General features: G+C 45.0%; 1 protein-coding gene across 1 annotated transcript in view; it reads right to left on the bottom strand.

Moving 5' to 3' along the window:
• The window catches only part of RIN3 (Ras and Rab interactor 3), a 693,813-nt gene that overhangs the window by 139,585 nt on the left and 528,290 nt on the right, over positions 1-25,938 (bottom strand). Inside the window, exon 4 of the mRNA XM_069637919.1 lies at positions 9,308-9,380. Coding sequence (XP_069494020.1) covers positions 9,308-9,380 — 73 coding nt within the window. The remainder of the gene's footprint in view (positions 1-9,307; positions 9,381-25,938) is intronic.

Consider the following 25,938-nt stretch of genomic DNA (forward strand, 5'->3'; position numbering starts at 1 on the left):
CGGGAGTCTTTGTCCCCAAGAGTGGAGTCTCTCCCTGTGAGGTCCTGCTTACCGCCAATGATGGGGGAATGGTGCATAGCAGGCTTTTAAGGTGGATTTCTGAACTCTGACCTGGTGGGCAGAGGTTCAGAAGGCCAGCCTAGTTTCTTGGTCGGCGGTCAAGACTATGTCTCAGGAGGGGTGAGGGTGACTGAAAGACCTCAATGAGCCACAGAGCAAAGGACACTTACAAATCACTCCCAGACAGGTGTATATATATATATACAAAATATAAACATTACATGGCCTTTGTAACTTCAACACACAGTAAAAGAATCACAGCAATCCTACCAAACCAACACAACTCTATCAATACAATATATATATAAGACCAATGGGCTCTAAAGGCTTAACGGCACGAAATATGTTCACAACCTAGAAGGGAAGGAAACATGCAGTGCAGATAGTCTTTAGTCCTCTTCTGCATCAAACACAAACTTAACTAAGAGGCAGTTCAATCCCTTAGAAGAGAGGAGCCTAATGCTCAATAGTACATGCAATGCAAGCGCACACGGTTGTTCCAATGGGCAAAATGGGGTCTCTTCAGGGGTATCTAACAGCTCAGGAAGGTGGGTGAGGCGATGAAGAATAAGTTCCCACTATTCGAGGAGGGTCTCCACTTGAAGGCAGAGTTGATTCCAAGAGTCGGGAATAGTTTGCTAGTTCGCACCAGTAGTGGAAAGGAGAGGGGGACCCCCAGGGGCCACTTGTGTGTAAAAATAGATGGAGGTGCTAAGGGCCACCGGCTAGGGTTGCGATCACTCACCGACCCCCCGCACACTCCGGACCAAACTTCAGCAGTCGTGTCCACTTCGGTTGCAGGTTCAAATGCGGCAATATGGCGGCTCTGCGGCTTTCAGTTCCGAAGACAGTGATTCCTAAACGGGACAGTGGCGATTTCTCTGCTCCTGATGGATGATCAGGCCAGTTTCACTGCAGTAGGTTTCAGGGGTAAGAGGGGCACAAATGCAGCGCACCTGCAAAGATAGTTTTGGCGGCTGGGCTACATGGTAACCGCGTCGGCTCCGGTCCTGGCGCACTCGTCTCACTTCAGACCTGGGAATGCCAAGTGCACAAAATTCGGTGTGAGGGTGCTGTGGACACAGAGCTGGCAGTATACCAGATTTCGAGGGCCTCCTCAAAACATCGGCGGAGACAGAACAAAAGTCCTGTGTAAGCTGGTCAGCCCACTGGTTGGCCCAGGGACACTTCTGAGAAGGCTTACTTGCAGGTTTTGGTGAAGGTGCCGAGAATAGTTGGTTCCACTATTCCAATGGGTCAAAGCGCCTTCGCAGACCTTCTAGGACAACCAGATGCAGAGGGGTCCCACGGGACGACAGTGGGCTCAGGGCGCCAAACCTTCCAGCGGTTCCTCGACTCTACTTCTTAGTTTCAGGATACTTGCATCCTATCCTTCGTTCAGTTAGAACTCCAGAGATCGACATGGTATGGTTGTTTGGGGCCTCCCCTTATCCAGGATCTCCTTTGCGCCAAAATGAAGAGGATCCAATGAGAGATCTGCTCACATACAAGTATACCATACATGGACCAATCATGGACCACAGTGGTCCCAGGCATTCACAGCACTCCAGACTCTCTAGCACCCAGGATGTGTATTGGGGGCAGACACCCCAGCCCACAACCTGGAGGCGCACACACAAGGCATGCAGAAGCCTGCGAAAGATTGACATTTTGTGGGAAAATGCATGACCAAATAAGGACTGCCCCGGGTCGGCTCGACCTGGGGAAGAGGAAGGGGCAAGATCACCAAAGGACAGGACAAAGAGCATTGTGTCATGGCCATTTTGGAGCCAGCCCACCTATGCGTGCCAAACGTGTTAATCGCGGTTTACCTGGCAGGAAAGGGTTACAATTATATGAAAAGATAAGCTGCACCTGCCCTGTCCGTGAGTCATCTGCACATCTCCTAAAAAATCCTTCGAGAGTATCTAGGGCCTTTGGAAATGACTTAGAGGCCCAAGTGTGCTGTACTGGAAGGTACATTGCACACTTGTTACATGTTGCAGAAAAGTTGCAAAGTCTCCCAGTACTGACTGTCTTAAAGGAATGGTTCGCCCAAAAAATGTATTGCAAAAAAAGATGGGCAATAATAATAAAAAAAAAAAAATCTATTGGCACTTTTTTAAAACATTTTTTAAGTCCCTATGTACAATTTTGAGAAAATTAAGCTCAAAAGGGAAGCACGTGGGGGCATCCATTTTGTGAAATGGATGCCCGCCGCTGTGCTTGCTTTGGCTTTTGCAGCACTAATGAAGGAAAAGCCAGCCAGCTGTAGTAAACAAAAGCTACCACTTGGTGGCTTTTCCTTCATTGGTGCCGGGACTCAGAGGACGGAGACTACAGGCAGAAAAGCTGCAGCTGCATCTCGGTAAGTGCTATTTTTTAAATAAAATTAAACACTAGCTGTGTTTTTGTTTCTAGGTTTTCCGGGCTGGAGAAGCCCGGAAAACTTAGAAATAAAACTGCAGCTTTAAAAAAGTTGTATTTATGTTTGCGGTACCTTGTGAAGCTACCGCAAACATAAATACAACGTTTGTGTTTGAAAACGCTGCAGTTTTTCTTTCCAAGTTTCTCAGGCTCCTCCGGCTCGGAGGAGCACCGATCCCATTTTGGGATATTTTATGCATACGCTTGTCTGGTTTACATCATACATAGGCTTTCAAAATGGCAGTGCGTCACGCTACTAGCAGGGTACACGCGATTGAGCCCCTCTAATTCATACTTGCGGGTAAGCGGCTCACATGCGCACCTCAGTCAATCGAATTTTATTCAGCTATAAATTAAGCTTCTTCTTGGCTGACATACCTACGCACTTGTGTTTCAGGTATTAGGACCTGTTATTTTTGGACTCAAATAACTTGCAGCATACACATCTGTTTACATGAGAAGCAAACTCCAAATAGTGTTCATTAAGGTAAGACTCCCATTAAGACCCAAGTAAGGAATCACCTTTAAACATTAGCAATCTTGCAAACCCTATAGTGGTCCCATTAGCTGTAACTCATTTAATACTTGGATATTTGATCCCCTAGCACTTCATTGCAGCAGTTGGTTTACTGAACCACCTTGAGGATGGAACATCACCCTAAGAGGTCTCCTCTCAGCATCTCCTCAACACGGTGGATTACTAGCAACCTAAGGGTAAGGGGGCATCTTAATTTGAGTCTCTGATATCCTGTAAACTTTAAGTACCCAATTTGTTATGCTGCTATTTGTCATTAACCAGATGGCTTCCCTGCTTTTCTTCTCTTGTCCTTTTCTTCCTCTTATTGAACCTAATCAGAGTGATTATTCGGACCAACTTAGTGAGTTTCCAACTACATGTTGGCTTCTTGGTTTCCACTGGGTTAGAGGTTTTAGAGACTATAATTGGGCATTCTGGGAATTCTCCTTTTCATGCTATCACATTTGAACACATTTTCTTGATTTCGTGCTAGGGAGTAAACCTCATTCTTACACAGTCCCATGTGGTTTGATTATTAACGGGGACCGACAAGACCCTCTGGGACTTTCACTGGCACTTCATTGAATTCTCAATCCTTCTGACAGTGCATTTGGGCACCCAATTAGGTAGTGAATATGTATTTCATATCGGGCAATCAGCATGTAACTGCATTTTGTGACTAATCATTCTATTTGAATCATCAATCAGAATATTGGCATGATATGAACAGAATTTTTCTGAATGAACTGACCCTAAATAATTATATCATACCATCCCTCTGCCTCTGTCCACCCTGCCTGCTACTGACTTATCATGGTATGTAAACTTTTGTTTACTACTTTTTTCAATGGTTCACATTTTGTAAAGATTTTGTCCCTCTGAACTACTTATTTTCTGTATATGATCTTTTGCATAAATCTATGTAAATCAATATATGGAAATACCCATTTTTCAATTATGTAATTCTGAATGTTTGCTACAGCCTTAAGGACGACTGATTGGTCTAAACACGTGTCGGCTGTAAAAAGCAATAAAACACTATTTAACTGTTTGGAAGAACACTGGACTCTTAATAGACTTGGGAATCCTGTTGATTTTCTATTATAGACCTCTTAACCTAGGAGTCTGCTGCGCGGTTTTGCAACATACACATTTTCTAAAGCTTCCAACGTGGATGGGGCGTGGCCAGCAGCGCCGTCAATGTGGACGCTCTGCTGATTGCCTCTGCATATAGCCCGTATTGAAAGCATTCTTGTGGTGCTTTGGCCTCCTCGATTCTACTCCTTTGGACAGAAAAATGCGGGGGAAGCCTTGAGGGACAGCCGGAGCAACGCCAATACTGCGGTTGCAGTTACAGCGAATGGAGGGTGAGAACCCCAGTGGCATATGTACCCAGGCTGGCCGCAGTGTTAAGAGGTTCAAAATGGCGCAGATGCATCCCGTATAGCCGCGCCATGCCGCAGCTGCTGTAGGAAACAACGTTGGGGGGCACACTACACAGGTGGCACAGCACGGACTTCGGTGAGCGGTAAGCCCTCTCCTCACTTTCCTTCCTTGTGCTCCCATCCCACCCCCTGGAGGGACCTCACCACGCCAGAATTAGCAGGGGCTGAGCCCTTCATTAGGGAAAGCAGACCAGAAGGCACAGACTAAGCACAGGCTCCCCCTCTGCCCAACTCTCCAGCTGGAAAAGCAGCGCTCATACTCTAATGGGCCAAAGATGGGGAAAAACCCGACTACTGCAAAGCTTGCTCCTGTAAGAAGAGCTCTTTGGGCTTCAGTTGCTGAAAGTAAGGACTTTTCTGTTCTTCCCCCACATCCCCACCACCCCCATTCTATTATCAGCGGACTTGGTTGCCTTCAAGGTGGGGGGGGGGGCTGCAGACAAACACATATTCCCCTTTTGGGGGTATTTCTGTTGGGGATCCGTGTTCAGCTTCTGGAATACATTGGGCTGGTTGGAATCTAAGGTGGCCTGCACACATTAACTTGGACCTGACATCTGTCGGGCGGGGGTCCCCATCTTTGGTGGGAAATACAATGTCTGAGCAATCAAAATCTCAAAGTAACACTGATATCTCCAAAATGCTGGTACCTTCAGGCAAAGGAAAGAAAGTGGCCCTCGGCGAGTTTCTTACGGACACGCTGGCTACTAAAGAAGACATTCAAGCCTTCACGCTGGACATTAAATAAGAGTTTCGGAATTGTATGTCCGAGATCTCCACCAAACTGGAGAGGTTAGATCAGAGAGTTGTGGAGGTGGAACAAAGAGTAGGGGAGATGGAGGACCATGTCCTGGAGCATTCAACCACACTGACTGACAAGCAGCAAAGAATCCAGAGCTTAGAAAAGAGAAGTGACATGTTGGAACTGAAACAGGAGGATATGGAGAACCAGGCCAGTAGGAACAACCTGCACATTCATGAAGTGCCTTCATTGGTCACGGACCAAGCTTTGGGGGAAATTGTGAGTGATTTTTTCACACCTTGACAAATCCATGCTCATACTTGATCGCACCCAAAGAGTGCACACTCGCAGACGTTCAAATTCAGATGACTTTCCTGATGTTATCACTCAGGTCCATTTCTACACCACAAAAGGAAGACATTCTGGCAGTGGGCCACACCCGAGATAAATTGACGTTCCAGGGCTCCCCTCTACAGATTTTTCCAAGACCTTGCTACTGTTACGATTAAAAAATGAAGATCTCTGTGGCCATTAACTCTCTTTTTACGGGACCAGAACACAAAATATTGTTGGTTGTTTCCTACTGCTCTTTGCTTAGCTTCAAAGGGTTTATTTATTTATTTAAATTTATAGCTAAGCTTCGGGGCACAGACATGAACGCAAAGGACAGAAGGAAAGGCAGAACACAGAACACAGGACACAGGACATTAAAATCTGAGCTTAGATGAATTGGTGCCTTTACTTAAAGGCTCTTGGCATTACTTAAAGATGTGTTTTCAGTAATTTACGAAAACGCAGATAATTGGATTCCAATCTTAGCTGAACTGGGAGGTTTTTCCATATGCCAGCCACAGAGATGGGGAAGGACTTGCCTGCACCATTTGTGTCTGTAAGAGGTCACAGCAATCAAGCCTTGATCCGATCTTAGCTTTCTGATAGGCACGTATGGAATGAGTTTGGATTTTGAATTTGAGATTTGGAAAGGGTCTCTCCGTACCATCTCATGCAGAAGGGATTTTGAGTTCCTCTTCATCAAACAGAGAGGAGGGCTCCCTGCCTGTAACCCTGGAAGAAGGGGAGAGCAACAATCCAAAAATGCAGCGGTCCACTTGGTGGAAGGTTCATAAAGGTCACAACACAGGAAAACTCCTGCTGCAGACTTGAACTAGGGCCTCCACTCTTGAGAAGCTTCCTAACAAGAGAGGTGAACTGGTTCTTATCATCACAGAAGCACCACATAATTTTACATTGGCAATGGACAACATGCAGCACTTGCCCAACCTCAAGTGACAGCTCACCCGAGGACCGTTGGGGCGTTCTGTCCTTCTGTTTTGAGCCTTTTTGTTATGGCTGGATTTTTGTTTCAGCTTTGTTCAGATAAAACCTCGGTTGGCACATGGTCGCAGATAACCCTTGATTCAGGATGGCGACTGAATCACATCTAACCCACACCACCTCTCCCGCTATGCGTCAAGATACCACAAAAGACTCATCATCTAATCAGAACTTGTGCTTTGTGTCATTGATTGTGAAAGGATTGAACTCCCCTGAGAAGCGAAAGTCTGTTTTGTGTAGGCTGAAGGATCTGGAAGGGTCAGTAATGTTTTTGCAAGAGACTCATTTTCTTCCTGTGGATTATATTCGCTTGCGGAGTAGAGACTTTCCCCAAGCAATTCCTGACCTCTAGTGGCACTAAAGCGTGGGGGAGGTGGGTACGGCGATCCTGCTTGGCGAAAGATATCCAATTTGAGGAACTGGACATTATTCGAGATCCAGGAGGCAGATAAATTGGAGTGAAAGGTATTCACTAGTGTCGATTTATGCTCCCAACGAAGGACAGACTTGATTCTTCGAAGAGCTAGAGGCTACACTCCTGCCCTTTCTGGAGGGCCAGATCGTTCTTGGGGGGACTTTAACAGGGTCCTGGACACCATCAAAGACAAAAAACATGACCCCCTCAACTATGGATTTTGAGACTGCCTTGAGTATCCTACTTTTAATTCAAATCCCTGGGGGTTGTGGACTCTTGCAGAGTGTTGCATCCGGAGGAGCGTGACTATACTTTCTTTTCCTATGTTAATCGCTCCTTATGTACAGACCTAATCTTAATATCCCCCCCCCACCCAACTCATGCCATTCATTCATATGGTTTCTATTGCTCCTAGGATTCTCTCAGATCACGCCCGATCCTTCTAAAGATCAGAATCTGGCACATAGCACCCCCCCAGACCTCAATGGCGATTATATGACCCGATTTTAAATGACCTAGCCCTGAGGGATGAGGTAGCAAAAGCGATGCATGACTACTTCCAGGAAAATCCTATCAATCTCACATTCCCGGCCATAACATGGGATGCTTTGAAGGCAGTAATTAGGAGGTCTTGATAATCCACACAGCAGCCTTTCATAAGCGGAAACAGACCCCAAACCAGTTAAAATGAGAAATCTCTGGGATTGAAGGTAAATATAAGAAAGGTTGGTCCCCTAAACTTCATTTCGCTCTCCATACTGCCCAAAATAAACTGGAGACGCTTTATGCTGAGGAGACGGCCCAATCCCTGCAAAGCGACTCTTGGTGAGGAAATTAGTCCAAGCTAAAATACGCCACACTATTATAGGCCTTGGGGATCAGCGATGGGGTAGTGCAATACTGGGAACAAGCAAAACTTCAGCTAGCTAGGGCGCACTTGTTGGAAACAATGACAGCCGCGCCTAGGTCGCCTCAGGTCCAAAAACAATATATTGAGGGAGCCGCTTTGCCACACCTTTCCGGGGAAGATGTAGTAGCGTTGGAAGCTCTGATTCAGCTGGAAGAGGTTGATGCGGTCATTAAGGCCTTGAAAGCGAGAGGTCCATGCCCCAATGGATTTTCAGTTAAATTTGATCAACTTTTTAGAAGCCATTTAATAACCCCTCAAACAGCCCTATTTAATCATTTACAGAAACAGGTTCCATAGCCCCCTCTATGCAAACTTCGACTACTATTTTGGTTTTGAAGCCTGGGAAGAATCCAAAGGACTGTGCCTCATGTAGGCCGATCTTGTTGCTAAACATTGATGCAAATATATATTCAAAAGTGTTGGCTAATCGTTTGGCTGCACTTCTTCCCGCTTTGATCTATTCGGATCAAACAGGGTTTCTTTTTTGTTTTAGGGAAGAAAACTGGGGATAACATTATGCGACCGCTGAATTTGATAGAGACTACTATGAACAAAAGGTAAATTTCCCGTCCTAGCATTAGATGTCAAGAAGGCATTTGATGAGGTGGATTGGACATTTATGCATTCGACCCTGGAAGCGTTTAATTTTGGGCCCCATTTCAAAATGATTGTTTCGGCCAACTGCATCTCCCCGAAAAAATATTCCTCCGGGTAAACCGCAATCAAACGTCCTCAATTCCCCTCACGTGTGGGATGCGGCAGGGATGCCCCCTCTTATTTGCTCTGATTATGGAGCCTTTGACCTAGCGTATACGCAGTAATGCAGCAATTCAAGCGGTCATGATTCAGGGCTCTCCACACAAGGTCTCTTTATGCAGACGACTTGTTACTCTCGATAACTAACATTCAATCCTCTCTTCAGGCCTTTACTTTTTAGACCATGGATGGGAATTTGGCTTAATGGGTGTTAGGAAAACGTTTCTCTATTTTCCCTAGGGAGGCGGGGGGGGGGCAGATGTATGGCAATCGGGTATTGGATACCCGGGGGTCTTTCCCATAGGTAAATGGGCAATACTGCGTCTCATCCAATGAAGCCACGTCATCTCCCTGGCAGTTGTCTCCTCCCATGTGAGGCCACATGGGAGGTGGTCACCACTGGGGAATCAGGTATGACTCAATTGGATTCACCACAGTGTGCACACATTTTGAACTACTGAGTGCAAAAAGAAGGCTTTTTAGTACTCTGTTTTTCACTTCGTAGTATTGTTTCACTTCGTAGTACAGGTGACACAAATTGCACCAAGGGGACCAGTTTGAAATGTAATGGTCCCCAGTGTGCAATTAACCCAGGCTTAGAAAATGACTGACAGTTTACAAAATGTGTATCTTGTGGTAACTAGCCACGTCCCGTACAGTAACATGAACCTCATGTATTCCAGGGATGAGTCCGACTTACCTACTGACACAGTAGAAACCAATCAATTTGAAAATGTCTTCAAACACCAGAACTGATCCCTCCAGATACAGCACTAAGGAGAAAAGAAATAGAAAAAAGATGTCACAAACGTAACAGTCCAAAATATAAACCATCTTATATTGAATTCTCAATCACCGACACCAACATCACTGTCTTGGACAAAGTTAAAATGATCAGTGTCATTTTCAGGCCTTCGTTGACCAGGAGTCATGTCCGCTTTCCTGTAAGCGGCACTAATTATATCTTCATGCTTCTGCGCGTTGCCTTAGGCCTGTGGTCTGCAACTGGATGCTCTCCAAATGTTTTTGATTTCGACCTCAATAATTACTTTCCTGAACTAGGCTGGCTAGGGCTCATGGGAGATGTAGTCCAAAATACCTGGACAACCAAAGGTTGCAGACCCCTGATTTAGGTAGTTTTCTTCTTAACAGCATTGTGCTATCCTATCTTTGAAGCAAGGGAAATTATTTCTATGTTCAATTTGTGGGGACTTCTTCTAAGATCTTAAACATGCCTGCAAATGTTGTAATTACCATGCTTGGAATTGTCACAGCCACCCTTGGGCATGAGCACCTTCCCCCAGTTCTTCTCAGCCTACACTGGATCCCTGTCAGAACTATAGCCATATTTAATATGTTGACACACACAAGGCCCCGTCTGTAAACTCCATTCCCACGGAACTATGCCTGACCACCGACTTGCTGCGTCTCAGTCACAAACTAAAAACCTTCGTGTTCTAGACATCCTGTTGCCTCCTCCAATTCCACTGATGCCAGGTGCGTTGCTAGAGCTTTAAAGATACACATTTCCATTGTGTTACCGTGGCCATTTTTCACTTTTAAGGGGGTTTTCTATTAACTTATTACTCACCCCTTCACTTTAACATAAAGGTGAGTTTGTTATACTAGCACATTATTATACATTGTGTTATCTCATGTCTTGTTATGTTGTATTTGCAATGTCATGTGCTTTGTACAATGCAGGCAAGGTATCAGTCAGTCAATATTTATTTCGGGCAACGACCATACATGTACACTACACACAATACCACAGATAAGACAAAATATATTATTATTTTGGTGCAAAAGTGCACTACTATCTAGTAATCATAATGTATGCACGGCGACCATATATGTAGGGACATTATTACCCAATATCAAATTACTGAGGCTACATCTATTTGCATGGCTTTGATTCATAAAGAGGTGTCCTGTGCAACCATTAATTCATGGACAAGCTTTTGATCAAATTCACCAGGCCCTACGTAAAAAGCTGAACACAGCAAAGACAACATCCTCATAAGTGGTAGATTTGCATAGAGTGTAGGTATCTTAGATGGAGGATGTCTGACATTTGAGGAAGATGTGGTGAAGCCATCTCCTAAGGTCACCGCACGCAGGACAGCTCAGCAGACAGTGCATGCCACATTCAATTTCAATGGTGCAGAATGATCAACGGTTGGTGGGACCCCGGGATCATTTATAAGTAAAAGCTGCAACGGGAAAGGCATTTGAATTTGATGTATATTGCTCGATTTGAGCATGGGAACATGCATATAAAGGAAGGGGGGGGTTTCAGGTGTGGGTTGGTTTTGAATGTCAAATAACCTGGGAAGCTTGACGGACTGGTATTCAAAAATCAGTTTCCAGGACCAACATCTCGAGCTGGGAAGGTATTACCCTCTTGTATAGTGAAAACATGTTCAGGGAAGCGGTGCAACATCCCTATACTCAGCAGTGTGTTGTGAATCCAGAATTTGCCATTAGCAGAATCTACTACATCTGTAAACGCCTCATTATGATAAGTCAAATTAGCCGAGGAATGTAGGCATAGCCAAAAGAAAAAAGGGGGGCCTCGAGAGGGTCACAAATCAAAGAGTTCTGAAACCAGTTTCCAACAGTAACGATACGGTACGGGTGCTGGTAGGAAGGTTAGGGGGGGGTTCTCCATAGATTTATTTTCCATCATAGACAAAGAGGAGGTAGCATCACCCCCCCCCCCAAATTCCTCTGTCATACAAGGCAGCGTACCAAATTCAGTAGACTTCTAAAACGGTTAGGGGTAATCTATAGCCTCTTTGGGGGCTTAGCGGACGGATAGCATCCGATCGACTTGAGAATGAACGTACTTTTATCCAATTGATTGGACCATTTAGCACTGTTGTGGAATCTCACTTCCAGGTAGTCATAGAAGCTCACCTGCTGGAGTCTCTCCTTCAATAGTGATGTTAGGAGAGTTATTGCGTGAGGCATTGCGTACCATCACCATGGTTTTAGAGCTGTTTATTCAAAGTTTACTTTCCTTACAGAACTCTTAATATTGAAAGCAGTTTTAAAATGCCCATGTTTGTCTTTGATATTAAAACCGTATCGTCTGCATAGATCAATATGCCCGGGTGGCAATTAGTGGTGTGTCACAGTTTTTGAATTTGCAATTCTTAAAAACAGATCGTTCACATATAATAAAAACAGGGGGCGAGCACACAGCCCTGGTGCACTCCATTTGTGACAGGAAATTGATTAGTTCTTTCTCCGACCCTGCCCACATCTTACTGTAGTGTAGGTATTACCATAGAACTTTTTTATAGGGCGTAAAATGTTGGGAGGAAGTTCAAGATCGACTAAAATATTCCATAAAATAGTTTTCTCAATAGAGTCAAATGCTGCTTTAAAATCAACGAAAATGAAGAGTGCCCTGGTTTAAAATCACGTGCTTACTGATGGGAGTATTTGGAGCATAGGCAGAAGGCCTGGTCTATTGTGGTTAGTCCACTTCGCAAAGTATGCCTGGAAGTCTTAGATGAGGTTTCCTTCGATCACCCAATTCCCTAAATGCAGAAGTACCAGTTTTTCATAGATTTCAGAGAGTCTCTTGGATCAGGACGATTGGTCTATAATTCCCTGGCATTGGCCTATCGCCTTTTTTGTATATGTGCTGTGGAGGGTTAGAAGGAGGACGCGGACACTGATGACATTTCCAAGAATATTAACAAATAAATATAATGCCCATCTCTCCCTATTGCTATGGGGGTGACCCTTCCGGTAATTGGTCCGATGGCTGATATATCAGCAGGGTGGTATCAGTGTAGTTAAACGTATAGACTGCCCATCAGGGACCGCCCCTGGTCACACCACCACCAGGATTCGTACACCATTTCCTCGGTTCCACATGGACTGTACATGCTAGGACTCCAGCGACTGCTCTTTTCAATCAGAGCAGTTCTGAACTTGTGGGCTCTGCGGCTCGTCGGAGCTCCACCTCTCACCTGTGTCACGCTGTTAGGGGGCCTCCCCTGCTCGCATATACGTTTCCCATCCTCCCTTTGATTCAATTTGTCCTCTATATTCAACCTCCTTATCATAGTTGATTGGAAGTTTGTTCGTAAAGAGACAGATTTTGTTCCTTGATGATCATGGCATACAGTAACTTGGTCTTCAGCCCAGTCTCTGGAATGCCCCGTGCGCAGCGCCCCAGCAGAGACTGGCCTGCTGGGGGCGCTCTTTTCCGAGCACTCCATGGGATCGATTTGGCGCACTTGGTCTGTCTAAGTTTGGACTGCTTGGCCAGCCTCGGTTGTTTCAAGCAATTCGCTTCCAACCGCCTCAGGACCGTGTCGAAGGTATGCCCCCATCTTCGGGGAGGCCCCCGCCCCACGTGGGCGGCTCTCCCCTCTGAGCAGAGCGAAGGCCGATCAGCCCGGAAGATTGTTGCAGGTTTGCTTCTGAGATAGTCCCCTGTATGCCATCATGGGGAACGGTTTAGGGAGTTCCTGAAAGTAACAGGAGTCCTTGTCGCCCAAAGGGGAGGCTCTGCCAGTGAGGCCCCACTTGTCCAGACCCCTAGGGAGGGTATTGTGGAGCAGGCTTACGTCCTGTGCCTCAAAGGGGAGAAGCTCCCCCTTGGGGAGAAGGGATAAATTCCCTCAATTTGTCCCAGCCACAAATTCTGCCTGGTTCCAGCTAGAAGGAACATCATCTATGATCTTCAGTCAGTTGAACAGCTCGGTAGGAATTTGCCACCCAAACATTTTCATCTTGCTTATAGAGATCAATATGGATCCTATTGACTGCGGTGGCCTTGCCTTTTCGGCAATCTTACTGCCTTTCATGTTTCAGCAACAGTAAACAATAAAGGGGACCCAAAAACAGCCTGCAATGATGTAACTGGTGGAGCCAGTTCAACGTGAGGGGTAAAAAGAGCTGAAATGCGGATACCAAATATCTGCTTCAATAAATTACTGTACTTCGCGAATGAGTGATTGTTAGAATGTCAGAGACCAGGTTCCAAAAAGAATGGGCGTTATAATTCTCATATGCAATTCCTCCCAGCTTTCCGGTTTATAGATCATAACCATTCCGCACTTACAGAGTAGGTGGAACAGTTTGTCCTCCTGCTCCTATCGGCATCGCTTGAATATGTCAAGTCATTTATAACGCGCCTGTACACAAGTGTTTCTTGAGTTTCAGTACAGTTCTAGGCAGCCCCTGCATACAGGCTTTATAAAAGGACAGTTGCCCTCCTATAGTGATGTCCTTTTTTTGAAATTTAGTTTTTATTAAGCACTTGGTGAGGTAAGTACAGTACAGTGTATACATTCTATAGCAACCATATGGGATAACATTACAGATGGTCTTGCATCTCAGTGTTGCCTGTGTTTTCAGATGCTATATAGTCAGATTTTAGATGAGCATGGAAATCGGGCGATATGTCCTTAGGTCGACTATTGTTTGGAAGTTGGGTTACATACAGTTGTTCCATATCATTGGCCCTATATAGCGTTATTTATCCTCATGTCCTTCGTGGGCGGTTCTTTCCAGTACCATCTCAACAATACACATCTCTTAGCCAAGAGCATACCTAGGTTTAGAAATCCACGCATTGTGTATAAAGCGATTGCAAAAGAATGCAGAAGCACAGGAATTGTAGGATTTATGCAGATCTTTTTAAAGTGAATGTGTGCCTGGGAGAGATGTTCTCTGCAAGCCAGCTGCAAGAGAACCCTGGCTGTTGCATTCTGAAAGATCGGAAGCTTGTGTACTACACCCGTTGGAAGACCTGGGTCGACAGCATTACAAATCCAGCCTATTGAAGATGAAAACATTGATCAACTGGACCTTACGAGAAAAGGTCCAGTGGTCCAGGAATCTTTCGAGAGAACACAGCTGGATGAAACCAGCCCTGGAGACTGCCTTAATCTGGGCAACAGTGGATGAATAAGGATGGAGCCAAAATCCAAGGTCCCCGACTGTGATTGAGGGGCTAGAACAAGTTCTCAAACTAAAGGACCAGTAAGTCTCAGACCAGGTATCTATAGCAGTGGAGTTTGAGAGGCTAGTCGGTGAGGGGGTTGCAAGACTACTCAGTGATGAATTAGAGAAAAACAAAATGCCGTGTTTTGGGAAAACTAAGCCTCAGCCAAATTGGAAATCACGAGAAATACATTTTTGTCACAGAAAGTCTTTGAAACAGGCTACCTTGTCCCTGTCACCCAGCTGATCCGGTTAAGTCGGAGCATCACCAGCACTGATATAGAGCGACGTACCAAGGGGGTCAAATCAAATCTGTCAGCGGTCTAGTTTAGAGATTAAACAGCAGTGGACTAAGAAACACACCCTGGGGCTTCCACAGATTAGTGCTTTCTTAAAAGACCTACATAGAGGTGAAACCACTGTTTGCTCTCTATCATTTCATCCAATACCTAGGTGTTTAAATGAGCGGTCAAATCAAGGAGGACAAGGTCACTAATACCACTCCCATCCATTATCCACGACTTGTCCAACTGTCCATCACGGCCACCACTTCCATGTTAGCGCTGCGCCCTAGCTGAAAACCCTAAGGGCCATCGTCCAGAATCCCATGCTCTTCCACAAAAGACTGTCATTGAGAAGTTGCAACTGCTCCCAGCATTTTGCTCGAATAGGTTACCTGAGAAACCGAACGGAGATGACATACATTCTCAGGATCCGATGATGGCTTCTTCTACAGAGGTAGAACGGCAGCCAACCTTAACTGCCGGGGAACACATCAATATGCAAATGAGCAATTAAGTGGCAGAAGGTAGGCGCCAGGAGAGAAAACACTTCCTGAATAATCCTGCCTGGGCAGGTTTCATGGGGTGATCCGATACGGTGGTGGGTTGCCACAGCTTGTAGAAAAATTACACTAATAACTCAGCTGAAGAAACTTCAAGTTGAATCTTAGCGATTTTGCATTAAAAGAATTGGGCTTGATTGTCAGAGTTTGGATGGAGCCATGTAGTTGGAAAGGGTATTTGCCATGTAAAGGTTTGCCAGAACTAACCAGTTCATGGCCTAAATGTAAACTGGAAAACACGTTTTGAGTAATAACTTCTTTTTTTGCTTGCTATTTTGAAATAAGTGTGTGGTGTCTGCTTGTACGTAGTTAAAGCATCCTCTTCCTGTTTTTTCCTCGATGACTGTGCCCGTTGACGTAGATTAATTTCTTTTCTAATCTACAAGCGTGGGAAAACCACAGTTCCTTCTTTCCTTTTGCCAAAACTCGAGCTTTGACTAGTGTAGGGGCCAACTGGCTGCCGAGGAGAGGTGATGGAACAAAAAAAAAACACCCCGAAACATCCATAATTGACCCTGGGAGACCAGATCTGGAACTTGAGTAGCAGGGGGTAAAAGGAAACCCGCCTTGCTAACTGAGGATTGTCCCATTTATGATAAGTTTATGTAATTGTGTCACTTGTACACCTGCATGATCAGCCCATGGCAGAGGGAAGGTGAACACTTGTGTATAGGCGCATTATAAATGACATATCATACCTACCTTAATGATACTTGAGTTGCCAAATCTACAATTCAGTATATGCCCTGAGACAGGGATAAGGGATCTCAGTAATTGCTCTAGGCCTAAGTTGCGCAAGGAATTCAGGAAAGACAGCTTTTGAAAATTGCAAATAATCAGCCCAGTAATCAAAATACCCCACAACTAAAAGACGTGAAGAGAAAGGGAGATGTTGGGCGAATATATGTTTTTAAAATCTGTCCCAAACAGTCTGCGAAGATGGACGATAGATGGATTAAGAATACATTTTATGTGCAATAGACCAGCCAAAATCAAGATCAGTAATAGGCTTCTGGATGTTCCTTAAGGTTTCCTGACTCCATAAAAGATTTCTGGATGATCCTTCAGGACTCCTTAGGAAGGATTTCCACCCCATCACACCTCCCTTTGCAGATCTAATTTGAGTAAAAGCTAAAACCCCAGATGGGCAGAGATGGCTTACCAGTGACAGGGCAAAAACAAAGGTGATGGCTGGAGGATTGCCCAGAGCAATGCCAGTGGTTAAGATTCATTCTAAACCTTCCAGCCATCACCTCTTTGTTTTTGCTTTACCAGTGACAGGGCCTGGTCAGGAATCCATGTTTCTGGACTACAGATCAAGTTCAATTCAAGATCTAAAAATCATATTGCGAATAACCAAATGCTTTTTTTACTGCTGATTGTGAATTAACTGGTAGAGCCTGGATACAACCAGCTTCATTTACATCAGTAAAAATGGCACTGGGGCGTTATTCGACTGTTTGGTTTACAGAGCAAGTCAGCAGTGATCCCAATCAGAAGGGGCAAACGCACACAGCCGATGGTTGGTACCCACCTTCATCCTTTGTGGCAATGTGAGACAAGGGAAGGCTATACTGTTAAAGAGGGGTGCAGTGTGATAGCAGTAGCAACCCAAACAATTTATAACAGAAGTGCAAAATAAAAGGAAGTCCAATCAAACGTTACATAAATAGATGTACTTTAAGCAATACAAAACTACAGTCAACTAACTAAAAACACTAGCAATAACCAACCTCTGTAAAGACGGCACAGAAGGATGCAGACTGGTATAGAATGGCACTATGGTTACTTCAGGAGGATGTTTAGGCAAGACACTGCACCAATTTCAATGTTCAAAAGGATATGTTTTGGTAGGAAAAGGTAGAGAATGGGGGCTCCAAGGCCCCTAGTGTCCCGAAAGACCGACATGGCCACTTCACAGTATCTTTTTACCTTGCTTGGATGCTCGAGAGCGTCGAGCGAGGATTCTCTGGTGCAAACGGTTGTCTGTGCGCTTTCTGCTTTCCTGGTTGCAGCTAGCACTTGTGGCCTTTGTCCCCAGCATATCACCCACACCGGTCCCAGGGATGGTTAGGGAGCAGAGCTTTGTCTGCCTCACCAGTCTTCACCTCTGTGGCAGGGGACTCTGGAATGGACTACACTCCCAACAGAGGTTCAACATTGCATTCTTCTTGGTGTCCAAAGAAGAAGAAAAGAAGGAGTGGGAGACCCTTCCCTCAAAGGCAAAATCTCACAGGATTAGACAAGGGGTCTAATCCTCAGCGCTGTAACAAGTGACCGTTGCTTTCTGACACCATTCCCAGGGTGGCGTGGCTTGCCTTACAGCAAATGGAGGCACTGGGAAGGAAGAGAGCCCCAACACAAAACTCAGATGGTGAAACCCCTTTTCAGGCCACCTTCCCCTCTTCTGGCTCCTCTAACTCAAGCCCCTTCCCCAAAACTAATAGGAGATGGTTTGGGGTTTCAGACCATGCCTTACAATGGTTTTGTTCTTCCTTAACCATGTTGCAGTTGGTCAAATCAGGGCCTTTTTGCAGCTCAAAAGGTTGACATTAAGTGTAGGTCTCTAAAGAGTACCCCACTGTGGTTGAACTTTTACATGTGATCTTCGTTTGATAGTTTCAATGTGTTTCAATTGATGTTTCTCTCCTGTGCTGACGACACACAAGTCTTATATCAGCATTGATGATTCCAATCAGGACTACAGTCACTTACTAAGGTGCCTAGCAGAGGTGAAGCTTTGGATGCTTAGGAATGGCTTACAGAGAAACCCAAAGGCAGCGGCCATGCTGTCTATTTCAAACATAAAATGACAAGGGCACTATCCAGTTGCTCCCCACCATCTCTGTTCGGCTTCTCATAGTGTTTCGAACCTTGAGTTAAAAGCTTTGGGTTTTATTGGCAAGCTGACCAGGATCTGAATTTTCACATCAATGAAATGGTGAGGACTAGGTTTTCTAAACTGTGTATGCTTAAGAAAATCCTTCCATACTTTGACAGAACCACTATCCTATATCCTTACTACCACAATCCCCTTTCTGACCTGACTTGCTCCATTGGCCACTAATTAAGACATCGACAGAGCTCACGGTTAAGGATTCCAATCGTGCGTCACACACCAGACCTGGACTCTTGCCCTTAGCCTAGGAGGTAGTGCACAATTAAAATACTTTTGCTTTATTTACCACAAAGTCGGATTGAGCTGGCACCCAACCTGTCTCACACCCCCTTTTACTAATGCCCCAGGTCACAATTCACCATGAACCAGGCCGGTGGGAGTTAATACATTATTGGTTTATTTTAAATTCAAAGAAAATCACACAAGTTTAATATTGGGCAGCAATCACCAATGGGGTGACAATTACAAGATAAAATGAGGAAATGCATGTAGTTTGACCTTCTACTATAAGATATCCAAAGCACAAAGGCATGGGAGCAATTTTACTGTTCGGGTAGATATCACAAGAGTTAAGATTTCCCCCTGCAATGCTCCCTTAAACCCCTATTAATCGAATTTTGAGTGGATAGAAAGGAGCAGCAAGGAGTCAGGTATACTAGGCAGCAAAAATTAATATCCAACCTTCCCCCATTAAATGAGAGGCAAAATCGGATTCAAAACCTTTGCAATTGCATAAACACTCGGAATAGGTAAATAATTAAATTACACGTGCGGTTGAATGAATGAGGTAAATATGAGTTATTATAGTATAAGGGATGTCAGAACACTAGCAAACTATGAGGCAATTTACTGAAAAACGGCATACAGTTCAAATAATACACTTGGATGTAAGAAGACAGTGCAGCCAAAATCACATGTTGGAAAATTGCATGGTCTTTTTACAGGTTTTAAAAAGTCAAAACGGTTTGAAAAACAGGTGAAATAGACTGAATCGGAATGTGGTTTTTAGGCTGGGTGATTGATGCACATTACAGGGATAATATGGAAGTCAAAGAGTGACTCTAGATGAATGACTGGATGAGATTCTCACAGGGAAAGTACATTTGGTTTTAAAAATAAAAGCACTGGACAGAGAATCGGTTTGGAAAGAAATTACAAATTCACTTAAATTAGATTTTAATGACTAGATTGTTAAAGAAAGACAGTACGCTGCAAGGTTAATTTGCAAGGTTAACCTTGTCACCCCACGTTCAGCTCTATGTGGGAATTAATTAAATTATTCAAAATATGACCAAGGACTTACGCAAGACAGAAATGAGTGGAAGAATGGAGCCAACGCTTGGAGATCAAGGACAGGATGCACAGAGAATTCTAACAGTTTTAAACAAGTTATCAGGGTATTGATGGGATTACTAAGAGTGGAACAAAGACAAGGTATCAATATGGGGTATGCTATGTGTTGCTATGGGATGGGGAGATACTCACAATCAGTGCTTGAGTTTGGGATTTGGGACAGCCAACCAGGTTTCTGGACTCAAAGAATCTGGTCACAGCCCCACGACGGGGCTCTCCTAGCAGAAAACAGCTGGGCCCGTCTGGTCGCGGCACAGCGGCATGCAGGTAGAAGGGCAAAAAGCTGGTCTGGTCACAGGATACTCTCAAAAAGGGTAACACAGATTTTCCCCCTTTCTCCCTGAGTTAGTGGGGTTTAGTTGTGAAGGGTGGTTCTGCCTGGATAGGATCAGCTATGCTCTGGCCTTGCAGGGTAATCTGGAATCTTGCAAGATGAACATGAAATGTCTGGATACGCAGGAGCTGGAAAATCCAGAAGTGTGTGTGCTGTCTCTGTGAGCTTCCCACTTTTATAAGGCGGGTGACATCACAGGCTTATACAATGGGGGCAGGCTTTGGCTAGTTCTACACCCAAGAATCGGATAGGTCAGCCAATATATGTCGCCTCCTCCCTGAAAGCAGATTGGACTTGAAGATGACTCAGTTTTGTTGGGTGTTTTTACAATGTGCTTTCTTCTATCAAAGTTACTTTTTGCCAAAATCGGTTATGCAGCAAAACACTCATTCACCCATGTCATCAGGAAACTTTTACAGGGAGATTACATATTTTATAATACACATGCTGATCCAAATCCAAAGATGGTACAACGCGATTTAGTCATTCTGGCAATCTTTTCGCCATTTCCATGGTCCATGGAAAATAGTTCACCTATAATTCTACAATTTCGGTAGAATGAAGCACATTACTGTGGGTCATATTTTCTCCCAACTTCCATAACCAGGTCCTTTGTATTTTTCCCGGAAATGTAATTTTTCCAGCATTTGAGTCCACAACCTGTCAAAAAGGTCTACATCGTCTTATTTAAAAAGCGTAAAATCTACATTCAAACTGTGAAAATGTCACGTTCCTAAGTTCTCAGGTTACAAGAATACAAGTTTTAAAAAGAAATGTCTGTAGAACCAAGTGGACCGGCTCAACCCCCAAAGAGGGGCAGTCTTCCAATCCTCTAAGCCAAAAGTCTTCCTCTGGCCCACTGGCAAAGGGGTTATCATGACAATTTCCTTGATCCTGGCAGTTGCAGCAGAGGAGAGGTGTTACCCAAGTGTCCCAGAAATCTATTGTACCAGGCTAAAGCCCAGCTGTTAGGAAAGATTTCGTAATTGTGGGTAATTTTACTTCCATGTGGCAACCCCTAAACTTTACGCTGTTGTTTTTCACCATGATCTAGACTTTGCCAGAGAAGTGCAGCCTTCTGCCGCACTCCTCTGGGCTTTCGCTCCATTCTTACGGGGAAACTGACATGCCCTTAAGACAGTCAGTACCGGGAAACGCTGTTTTCCGTAGTTTCTTTATCATGTTGCGGCTTTCGTGCAACATGACACAAGAGGGCACTGTAAGCTAAGTTACTGCTCTCTTGGGTCTCTAGCCTTCTACAGGCCCTAGATACTCTTTGGATTGTAACTGATCGGTGCAAGTGAATCACGGACGGGAATGGTGGCAGCAATCGTTTGTGTTTTGAGCTACTTTTGGCGTTTTAAGCGCGTTTCTCGCGCTTAGCCCAAAATGGTGGCCTGGCTCCCAAAATGGCCAGACCACGAGGCTCCTTTGTCCTGTCTGCTGACCGTCTTGCTCCCTTCACCTTCCCCAGGTCGAGCCGACCCGGGGCCTTCCTTATTTGGGCATGTACTTTCCCGCGAAACACAGATGCTTTCGCAGGCTTCTACAGGCCTTGTGTGTGCCTCCAGGATGTGGGCTGGGATGTCTGGTCCCAATACACATCCTGGGTGCCAGAGAGTCTAGGGTGGTGTGAATGCCTGGGACCACCGTGGTCCGTGATAGGTCCACGTATGGTGTGAGTGTTGATGAGCGGATGTCCCATTGGGTCCCCTCCGTTTTGGCGCGAAGGGAACCGTGGATAAGAGGGGGCTGGAAACGCCACTACCATTTCGATCTCCTGAGTTCTCACAAACGAAGGAATACAGGAGCCAAGTATCCTGCAACCAAGAGACTGAACCGAGGAATCGCTGGTGACCCGCTGAAGGACTGCTCCTCTGCACTGCTGTCGCCTTGTGAAACCCTTTTTACCTCTGATCGAACCAGAAGGCCTGTACTGGTACTTCGACCCTTGGAATAGCGGGAACAGCTATTCTCGGCACCTTCACCATCTCCTGCACGTAAGCCTTCGGAAGTGTCTCTGGGCCATCCAGCAGACTGACCAGCCTACCCAGGAGTCTTGCTCTGAAACCGCCGCCAGGTTGTGTAGTATTTCGAGTCCTTGTCACTCTCACACGATTCGTACACTTGGCGTTCCCAGGTCTGAAGTGAGTAGTGTACATTTGGCTGAGATACACACGGCCGCTCCGTTGCCCTGCTGTGGTAACAATCTGTGCGGGTTCACTTCGTTTGGGACATCTTTAACTCAACTCTGCTGCTGCAGAATCTACACGACGACGAGACGTCCCCTGCTCTCCTGAACCTGCCAGCACTGAAACGGACGCGGAGAAGCCTGGGTCTGCTTGCATCGGGGACCGGTGAGTAGCATAGCTAGGAACTGGTCGCCCTCCTGCAGGAGCCCATAGCTTTTCCCCGCTGTGTCAAAACAGCACGCCTTTCCGTACTCGCGCTCTGCTTCTGCCCACAGTGGAGGCAGCGCTTGAGTCGCGGAACTCTGTTCTTCATTTGTGCACTAAACTGAACTGCCTGATTCCCTCGAAGAGACTCCCCTTTTTGCCCGTTGGCACCAGCGTGTGCAGGTACTTTTGAGCACAAGGCTCCACTCTTCGTAGGGCTAGGACTTCCTTTTAGTTAGGTGCCTCTGAAGGCGGACTGGGTCTAACCATTATTTTGCACTGCCCGTTTTCCTCCCCTTCTAGGTGGACTACACATTTCGTGCATCTAACGCTTTAGACTCGTTTGTATTTGTATATATATTGTATTGGTTTGGTATGTGTTGGTTTACTAGAGTTGTATTGTGATTTCTCGCTACGGTCATTGTTTTAAAGGCCTTGGAATAAATGTGTATATATTTTTAATATAACACCTGTTTGGAGTAGTTTGTAAGTGTCCTTGCTTTGTGTGCTCATTGCGGGCCTTCAGTCACCCTCACCCCTCTTGAGACCTAGTCTTGACCGCCGCGATCGCTACCCTGATTGGTCTGGCTTGTCCAGAGGTTACCCTGTTCCAAGTAATTAGGTTGGCCTTCTGAACTTCTACTCCGCCAGGACAGAGTTCAGAAATCCGTCTTAACACGAGCCACAAAGTCCGACGAGCGTGTGAGTTGCTTTCTCTTGGTCCATTCATAGTTTCCAAGCGGCTGGCCCTTTGGGGGGGGGGTGGAGGGGGGAGGAGGCAAATCCTGTTCCCAGAAAGCAAATGTCCTTTGAAACCTGGCCAGGAAAACCCGTCTTGCTGGTTCCACAGTAAATGCACTCATTTACTTTTTTATTTCTGAACCAGAAGCAAGTGTTGAAATAAAACATCCCATATAAATTTTCTAACAAAAACCCTCTTTACATTTCTAGGCAAGGACAGGGCCTTCCTCAACAATTTGCTTTTAAACAGACATCAGTTTTGCAAAAATCAACCCTTTTTACACAGGGTGAATTCTCATTTTGCTGTAACTTCCAATGCGGTTTTCTCTTCCATCTGGATTCCAAACATCAATTGCAGCCTTAGTCAATTTCTCACACACAGCAATCTGTTCAAGGCAAAGGTCCACTGATGCTAACATAAGCACAGAGAAATAGGGCTTCTTGTGGAAGAGTTCAGCTGTGATATGCTGTTGCAAAGTTAGGCGTTTTTCCGTACGGCTGGGAGTAAAGTTCTTGGTGATTGCACAGATCTTGCCTGACACAGCCTGTCATTCAATGAGAAATGCCCCTTTTTGTGGGAGCACAACCTGAATGTGGCTGGGCATAGCTGGGTCTCACTGGATCAGAACTGTGTATTGTTGAACATATGAGAGCATCAGGGAGCCATCATTTTAAATGTAAATTATTTCCTTTTTCAATGGGAAATATTGTGCTAGCAGCAAAGCAGCGCTGCTTTTCAATTCTCTTCTTTGGTGCACCTAAGGAAACACACTAGCAGCCTTTCTTCTCATTGTGTTCCCTGTTCCATCTTGCCCAATAGATCCCTGGCAAAAACAGCGCAGCCATCATTTTTGTATCTGCAAAACGCAGTTTTGATGCAAGGGAATGGCAGTCTGCAGAGCCAGTGCAGCCATTCGGCTGGTAACTGCTGAAGTGCAGATTCGTGTTGGAGGGGAATTCTGCTGGGTGGGTAAATGTACCCCATATCACGCAATGAAGCTCCATCTTAACTTGAACCATGCACTGATGTTTCCATACTAAGAATCATGCAGACTTCACAATGCACCTCTTTTAAGACTATAATGCACTAGCATACCGGTAATAAGACACTGGTAGAGCTCTAGCAAAGGACCTCTACCCTGACCTTGAAGCTTCTGGACGCATCTGTGTTCCAGGAATTAAACATTAGAGCTCTCACAGTGCACCTCTGGCCTAATGTTGGGTGCACACTTGTATCGCAGTACTGAGACAGTCAAGATGTCTTGCAATGCACCTCTTTCCAGATCTTCTGTGTTTACTTGAATCCCCATACTGAGACATCCACAACGCTCTGACAATTCACCTCTACCCAGACCTGAAATATGCATTTGTATCCCATATGGAATGTTAAAGGTATGAATTTTCTACTGTAGATTTGTTGAGATTGAAGAAAAAGAGTTCATGTCAAAAGTTAACCCGCACTAGAATGGAATTCAAACCACTTGGGGTTTTTGAGCCAGGAGTTCAATGTTTGAGATCATTTTTAATGTTTAACAATAGTGGATCTGATTTACTAATAAACACTCTGACATTAGTCTCTAAATTAATACGAGTTAAAAGATAAATTGTCTTGTATGACTATCAAGCGATCAGTTTATACTTATGAAACTTTGTATGTTTTTTTTCTTGATGAAGAGAGATTGTTCTCAAAACGCGTTCAGCTATATTAATAAAAATATATATTTTTTTAATCAATTACTACTGTTCTACAGTTGCGATGTAAACTTGAATTGCTATTTGGGATATCACATTGTAATTTTGTATATTGAACACATTGATAAATTGGATGAAGTATATCAACACAGGTAATTCATTGAAGGTTTGGCTGTTTTTCTTCAGCCTATGATAGTGTGCAGGGGATAGGAGTTCCCTTATTTTTTTGGGGAACTCTTATCTTGTTTTATCCCATTGAGACATTCACCAAGCTCCTCCCTCCCAATGTACCTCTTTCCTGATCTGCAGTCGGCACTTGAATCCTAGTCCTAAAAATGCAGTTTCCCATGAACCTGTATACGTCAGCGATATCCCACTATTAAGCCGTTCGCAAAGCTCTCTCAGTGCTCCACTGTAATTGGTTATTTATAACGCGCTTAATACCGAGAGGTTTCTAAGCGTGGATCCGGTGATTGAACCTGTGTTGCTCCGCATCGTCTTGCTTCCAAGGCGAGCATGTTGCCCCTGAGCTATCCTCCCTAGACGTGGTCATGGGATTGTCAAACATTGGATTGCTGAAGCATCCACACACCTATCATGTCTTGCAGTCTGCACTGGCATCAGACTACTGAACTCACAGAGTTCTTGAAAACATATTGGGCGCTATACATATTCTTGAGTGAAGACAACATCCCTCTCCCGTCAGCCTAGAAAAATGGATACCTCTCATATGTGACCGCAAACGTATTTTGATGGCCGTGAGCCAACCGTCTCATGCACGATATGACAGAATATAGGTTTCCGAGTTTGCCAATTAACGGCCATTTTGATGCAACAAGAATTGCCATTTTGTTTCCCAACCATTGCTCATTGCTTTCTGTTCTTATTGCTTTGCAGTACATTTTCTGTTTACACTGCTCGACTGTAAAACATTGTTGTCTGCACGTGAAAGGACAAGGCCGCAGGGCCGCGAGGATAACAAAAGTTTGTTGAAACACAACGTAGGCAGCGCCAGGAAGAATGCCCGGCTCCCTCCCGAATGTAGCCTTGAAGCAGAGCTGCAGGGCATTTAATCATTTCGCAGCTGCCAGCCAGTGTCGTT

Source organism: Ambystoma mexicanum, chromosome 14 (genome assembly GCF_040938575.1).
Source record: "Ambystoma mexicanum isolate Mex_15411 chromosome 14, UKY_AmexF1_1, whole genome shotgun sequence".
In the NCBI taxonomy this organism is placed as follows: Eukaryota; Metazoa; Chordata; class Amphibia; order Caudata; family Ambystomatidae; genus Ambystoma; species Ambystoma mexicanum.